This window comes from Oncorhynchus kisutch, linkage group LG4 (assembly GCF_002021735.2).
Source record: "Oncorhynchus kisutch isolate 150728-3 linkage group LG4, Okis_V2, whole genome shotgun sequence".
Lineage (NCBI taxonomy): Eukaryota > Metazoa > Chordata > Actinopteri > Salmoniformes > Salmonidae > Oncorhynchus > Oncorhynchus kisutch.
The window spans coordinates 22,299,652-22,307,002 of record NC_034177.2 but is presented as its reverse complement, the minus strand read 5'-3'; the positions used below and the strand labels follow the sequence as shown (position 1 = coordinate 22,307,002).

At 42.7% G+C, this 7,351-nt stretch overlaps 1 protein-coding gene across 7 annotated transcripts in view; it reads right to left on the bottom strand.

The window, feature by feature from the left end:
• Window positions 1-2,569: 2,569 nt before the first annotated feature.
• LOC109888558 (A-kinase anchor protein 13) overlaps window positions 2,570-7,351 on the bottom strand; it is a 156,617-nt gene continuing 151,835 nt past the window's right edge. For all 7 annotated transcript variants that reach the window (XM_031822659.1, XM_031822661.1, XM_031822662.1 and 4 more), the window contains one exon: window positions 2,570-6,401. In XM_031822659.1, the coding sequence (XP_031678519.1) occupies window positions 6,343-6,401 (59 nt within the window). In that variant the 3' untranslated portion in view covers window positions 2,570-6,342. The remainder of the gene's footprint in view (window positions 6,402-7,351) is intronic.

The window sequence follows — 7,351 nt, the reverse complement described above, 5'->3', positions numbered from 1 at the left end:
CAACCCATAGATTCTATTGTGGCCTGTGTGTGTGCATCTTGCATAATCCTCCACTCTCACGTCCCTCCCCACAGAGCTAGGGGATGTTGGAGGAGAATTGGGGGAGAGCCTGGTTGTGGTGGGCTGGTGAGTAGAAGACGGTCTTTGGGGAAAACACAGCAAAATTACAGAGCATGCAGAGAAGGGCAGCATCTGCTGGAGCACAGATGATGACCAAACCCCTCACATGTCACACCAAGGATGTGCTCACATGCCAAGCTGTGTGACTGCCTTACTGCCTGACTGCTACAGCACAGTGGGAGGCCATAGAAAACCAATAATGGGCAGGGAGGAAAAGTGCTTTTGAAGTGCATGTACCTTACAAAAAATGAGGTCTGGTTCAGAAGAAAGACATGTTCATTTGACAGCCTGAAAAAGAAGCAGAAGTTCTGGATGAGCATTATTATCCCTTCTCTCTCTGCCACTCCAACGGGATCAATATAGGCCTAATGCCATCATTTATGATTAATGGAAAAGGCAAAAAAAAAAAAGATATATTCTGCAGATCAGGTATAGCGAACAAATGAGCAGAAATAGAGATTGAAAGGTGAGGGAGGAGAGAGGAACAGAGGGAGGGAGAAAAACAGTAAGAGAAGGAGAGAGAAAGAGCTGCAGAGCGGAAGCAATTTAGTTCTGAACCTTTAAGAGTCTAGGTGAAATATGATTTGCCGATGGTGGGAGCCGCTGAGGGGGTAAATTATGAACCCTAGCCTCATCATCGCTGCCCCCGGGGAGAGGAGGCCCAGAGATGGATGGAAATGGCTTCAGACCCTCTGCCTCCCATTTCCATCAGACAGTGATTGAGTTCAATAATAACCCATAGGGTTCTGCCTGCGTGGTGTGTGGGGGAATGGGAGAGACAGGGAGGCACTGCACAGTCCTGCTTCCAATGTGATATATATGGAATGAACAAAAGAACGTGACACCTGTGAGTTTTACGAGGTACTGGCTTGTATAAACCCAGGCTGGCAAGTTATACAGCTTTCATTGTAAAACAAAGACATCAGTCAGCCATCCATCTGAGATGACCGCCTATCTCATTAAAGTTATTATCATATTGAAATAGCTCAAAACCATACAGGCTGGCCTCTTTAATGCATCTTAATATGTATTATGTTTCTTTGATGCCTCTACTTTCTCTAAGATCAGTATATCAGTATATTCTTCATCTGGTATCAAGGTGTTTCCCATGTTATATATACACAGGTTTCCGTACTCAACTGAGGCAGATAGGTTGCCATAACATACTGTAAGTTGACTACCATGGTGAGCAGATCATTGAGGTTTGTAGTATAATATGTAAAAGGAGAATAATGACTCATGCCCATATCGGAGCACAACACCAGTCTGCCACTATTGTTCTAGCGAACATACCGACAGTATTTATATGCCCGTCGACACGGAACACAATAAAGACTCAGGTTTCTTTTGTTTGTTCCTTTTTCTTTTCTTCCCCCAGATGGAGCAGTCTAGAATGGCTCTTTCACGTTACACACCAATTGGCACCAGGAGCTAGATAAAGGTCACTACTGACAGTGAGCAATGCATGATAATATCATCCTTTACAAGCCAAATCTCTGCTGTTCTGCTCACATTCTAACGGTGTGACAGGTTGCCCAGTCATTCTTCCACTGCAGTTGAGGGAGGGAGGGCCAGGGGGATTTGGAAGCACTTTGAAAAGGTCATACTAGCAAAGATGAATATGTGCTTAGGTGAAGTTATAATGGCAGACATCTTGTAGGCTGGAGCTTTGGGAATGATATAGATCTGGACCTGAAAGTGGGGCATTTCGCAGCAGCTGCTAGAGAATGCTCATCACGGCTTAATAAAGCTGTTCGTATCCAAAAAAACGTTCAAAGTCAAATATGGATACTCATCTGGGACAAAATAATAGAAAGCAGAAATAGAGAGCATAATGTGTTAGTTAAAAACTGATAGATTGACTGGATCTGATTAGACAGTTTATCTTCCCATCCTCGTACCTTGAAGTCCTGTGTTTCTCCTCGGCGCAGTGCAGTGCGGTGCAGGCCAGCTGGGCAGGGTCACTTATTGTCACTGACAAAGGCAGGGCTAGTCACATCCAGAAGTGGACTCCGCCACACCCTCTACCACAGAATTCCTCCTGAAGCCACTCTCAACATACAGAGCTGTCAGTGAGGTGGATGAAAAAGACAAGTACATTTCTATCTTGTCCATGGAGTGGAACACACAAGCGTAAAGAAAGACAACGTCCCCTGCAGAGGAATGGCAGTTTCGCGAGGTACCTCGTCAAACTAGACAGCACAGGATCATAGAGACAGAGAGAGAGAAAGAGAGTAACGGGTGGTTAAATCAAACATACCCTCTGTGCAGCTGGCATCAGACAGTCAATTAAGGCCAACATTCACCCAAAAACTGTGAAACACGATCCGTGCAGTTGTCCTGCTTGACTGGCCATTATGTGTGGCCTAGAGGCACACCAAAGCCATTCCATTATAGAACAAACAATTAACACACAAAGACAGGGGGAGAAAATAGACACGGACACAAATCTCAGTTGACAAACAATAATAGTTATTTATTAAGAGAAAAATGAATTTACATTTTATACCTCCAAAACAGGGAGGACACTGATAAATAAAGCCTCATTATAAAAAGCTTAAATCGATCCAAAAATCCACAAACAATACTTTAAAAGTTAAATTTGTACATGACACATATTTACATAATGGTTGCTTTGCCCTTTTATTTTTTATTTTTACATGAAATTCCGCAAGAAATACAAATTGTACCTTTTTAGTACAAACAACAAATTACTTTAAAAGCACTGGTATACAGTATAACTGTAAAACCCACTCCAACTCCTCACAGATGCTGGCTAATATTCTAGTGCATTTCAATTTGAGCATAATGGTCTCCCCTATCTCCGCATTTGCCACAATGCATCATGTACAACATTTCAGAGCAACTGTAGCACTGCTCAACATCTATACTGTAGACGGCCATGACAGTTGTTGTTGAAGGGATGATTAGCAGATATTCCCAGAAGAATATCAAGTGATAAAGGGTAGGGTCTAAGAACGTTCACACCTGTCAAAAGCGGAATATGTCTATTAAGGCAAGTCAGTAAATGTGAATGAACCAATCAATCAAAATGCCAATGATCCCTCCCTATGCTTTCACTTTTATAAAATCACTAAACAAGGCCATGAAACACCATGTTAACGTGGTGATTCACTTTGCATATATATGACCAGGGGGAATTGTTGTGAAATATCAAGATGACAAATCCAACAGAGTAGATAGTAGTGGTGAATTATGAAGATTGCCACAGCGCCATCTGGTGGTCAAAACAAGATAAACCAACGCAGACAAGAAGAAGCAGAGCAGTTAGGCTGCATTTACACAGGCAACCTAATTCTGATATTTTTTCCACTAATTTGTATTTTTACCCATCAGACCATATACATTTTTTTGAGCTGATCTGATTAGTCAAAAGACCAATTAGTGATAAAAAGATCAGAATTGGGTGTAAACACAGCCTATGTGACTGATGATTAGCACCATATTTCAGTTTTACAGAGTCAGAAGAGGACTTTGCTGTGCTTTCATTTTAAATTCTGCTCATCAGCAGTAAAGAGAAACCACAAAACTAAATTATTACGCATTATGAACCACTGGTTATATGGATCAAAACCCCAGACTGGAGCGTGGACGGAAAAATTTCAATGAAGAAAATACAGGGACATTAATTATTCTGAACTATTTGAGAGGCACAAGAGAGCTTATGGTACCACAGGCTACCAATACTAGAGCAGACTGCAGGGAAAATAGGGAAATATGGGGTTTTGTCCAGAGGAAAGGTTTGGTTTGGTTTGACTAATAGACGAACAGCCTGTCCTGCAGGCAGATTTTCAGTATCAGTGTAATTCCAATGGGAATGGTTGGTCAGGGCTAGATTCATCTATTCCAATATCAGCATTAAAATATTACCCAAAAATTGTATCAGAATTTTTGTTTCTGTAAATCCATTCTTGTGAGATCGATATCCCTTAATCAGTCTGGATTTCGATTTAGGCTGTGTACATTGAATGATTGTCACTCATTGTAAAGCAGGAAGTCTTGCCACTTGTAACAGAGTGAATATTATAATCACCTTCAAACCCTATGCCAGTATTGCATTGCAGTGATTGACAAATAAAATGGTTCACAAATTCAAACTCAAGTGTGCAGTGGAGGAATAGAAACACCTCTAATGTTTCTTCTCCCCATTTAATCAGCTGGAACCGTAACGTCTAAATGTGTCTTCTACCCATTCAATCAGCTGGAACCGTAACGTCTAAATGTGTCTTCTACCCATTCAATCAGCTGGAACCGTAACATCTAAATGTGTCTTCTACCCATTTAATCAGCTGGAACCGTAACGTCTAAATGTGTCTTCTACCCATTCAATCAGCTGGAACCGTAACGTCTAAATGTGTCTTCTACCCATTTAATCAGCTGGAACCGTAACGTCTAAATGTTTATTCTACCCATTCAATCAGCTGGAACCGTAACGTCTAAATGTGTCTTCTACCCATTCAATCAGCTGGAACCGTAACGTCTAAATGTGTCTTCTACCCATTCAATCAGCTGGAACCGTAACGTCTAAATGTGTCTTCTACCCATTCAATCAGCTGGAACCGTAACGTCTAAATGTTTCTTCTACCCATTCAATCAGCTGGAACCGTAACGTCTAAATGTGTCTTCTACCCATTCAATCAGCTGGAACCGTAACGTCTAAATGTTTCTTCTACCCATTCAATCAGCTGGAACCGTAACGTCTAAATGTGTCTTCTACCCATTCAATCAGCTGGAACCGTAACGTCTAAATGTGTCTTCTACCCATTCAATCAGCTGGAACCGTAACGTCTAAATGTTTCTTCTACCCATTCAATCAGCTGGAACCGTAACGTCTAAATGTTTCTTCTCCCCATTCAATCAGCTGGAACCGTAACGTCTAAATGTGTCTTCTCCCCATTCAATCAGCTGGAACCGTAACGTCTAAATGTTTCTTCTACCCATTCAATCAGCTGGAACCGTAACGTCTAAATGTTTCTTCTACCCATTCAATCAGCTGTAACCGTAACATCTAAATGTTTCTTCTACCCATTCAATCAGCTGGAACTGTAACGTCTAAATGTTTCTTCTACCCATTCAATCAGCTGTAACCGTAACGTCTAAATGTTTCTTCTACCCATTCAATCAGCTGGAACCGTAACGTCTAAATGTTTCTTCTACCCATTCAATCAGCTGGAACCGTAACGTCTAACAGTTTATCATCATTATATTCAATTGCAAAGTGGACAATAGCGACAAAAGCAAGTCAGCCACTATGTCTTTGAGTTTCGCTTCCTTACACACTCTTTCTTCAGCTCTTCCTCTTCGTCACTCATCTCTCTCTCTCTTTTCTCTACTTTCTCTCCTCCATTACAAGCTATTCGTTCTCTTTCTTTGGCTGGTCTTGTTTTCCGTTTCTCCCAGACTCATTCATCCTCTTCTCATAACTCGAACTCTGTGGTTAGTCATGTCTTCTCTAACCTTGAGTTGCCTTTCTTTACAACTGATGTAGTGCTGATGGGAGAAATGAGGCTGTAGTTCCTTACAGGCGGGAACAAAGCATTATGGGGCCCAGTGTTAAGCAATACCTTTAGAAGTATGACAATAAACACTATTGCATAAGCTTTACTCACTCAACTGGAATTGTTGAATAGAGTGTACTGTATGCTCTCTTTTGTCATATTGGCTATTAGGGTATACTTACATTTGTGAAATGCAGCATATTCTACAACAGTCACTCCCCTATGACACCTGCTCTGTTAAATCTTCCCTTCACATAGAAAATGAATGTCAGCTACTGTATACTTCATGAATGCTAAATCTTCTTCTAGCCATGGTAAAATTCCTGAAACTGTCCAAATCATATCTGAACACTATCAAACTCCAAAGTAACCAACGCATGCATACCAATCCAATCCATGCCACAGCAGACTTGCAGCTTCACCACAGAATCAAACCCAAATTATCTTCATCTAAAAGTTACACCTTGACAATTCAGTGGCAACTAAGCGCGAAGTGTCTGCATGGTTCCATAATAAGTTCACAGGAAGTGCTCAAGCTGTACATCCTGTCCATGGCCATGGTCGACCCCTCCAGGTCCAGGTCAGTGGGTAGGGTACAGTATGTCAATGGGGTGCATGTCTATCTGTCCACACTACTACATGGTCTGGCAGTCAGTTGATGCAGTGAGTGTGGGGCATTGTGGGATAGTGGATGACAGCGGGATCAGCAGAAGAAGATCTTTCCGTCGCACTGAGGCTCTGTGACCCCAGTGTTCCCGGGATCTGTGGAGAAGAAAGACGGACATAGACTTTAGTTTGACTGTAACAACATCCCTTATACACCGAGTATACCAAACATTAGGAACCTTTCCCCCCTTTCGCCATCAGAACAGCCTCAATTTGTCGGGGTATGGATTCCACAAGGTGTAAAAAGCGTTCCATAGGGATGCTGGCCCATGTTGCCTCCAATGCTTTCTACAGTTGTGTCAAGTTGGCTGGATGTCCTTTGGGTGGTGGACCATTCTTGATACACACAGGAAACGGTTGTGAGTGTAAAAACCCAGTAGCATTGCAGCTCTTGACACAAATCGAAGCGCCTGGCACCAACTACCATACCCTGTTCAAAGGCACTTAAATCTTTTGTCTTGCCCATTAACCCTCTGAAAGGCACACTGTCACATACATAATCCATATCTCAATTGTCTCAAGGCTTACAAATCCTTCTTTAACCTGTCTCCTCCCCTTCATCTACACTGATTGAAGTGGATTTAACAAGTGACATCAATAAAGGATCATAGTTTTCACCTGGTCAGTCTATGTCATGAAAAGAGCAGGTGTTCTTAATGTTTTGTACACTCAGTGTATAGCGCGTAGCACAGGTAACTCAACTTTTCCCATGGCTCTCTTTTTTTTCCTTACAAAGATGTGTGGTGCTACTGGTAGCTGGCTGGTGCTACTGGTAGCTGGCTGGTGCTACTGGTAGCTGGCTGGTGCTACTGGTACCTGGCTGGTGCTACTGGTAGCTGGCTGGTGCTACTGGTACCTGGCTGGTGCTGCTGGTACCTGGCTGGTGCTACTGGTAGCTGGCTGGTGCTGCTGGTACCTGGCTGGTGCTGCTAGTACCTGGCTGGTGCTACAGGTACCTGGCTGGTGCTACTGGTACCTGGCTGGTGCTACTGGTACCTGGCTGGTGCTGCTGGTACCTGGCTGGTGCTACTGGTACCTGGCTGGTG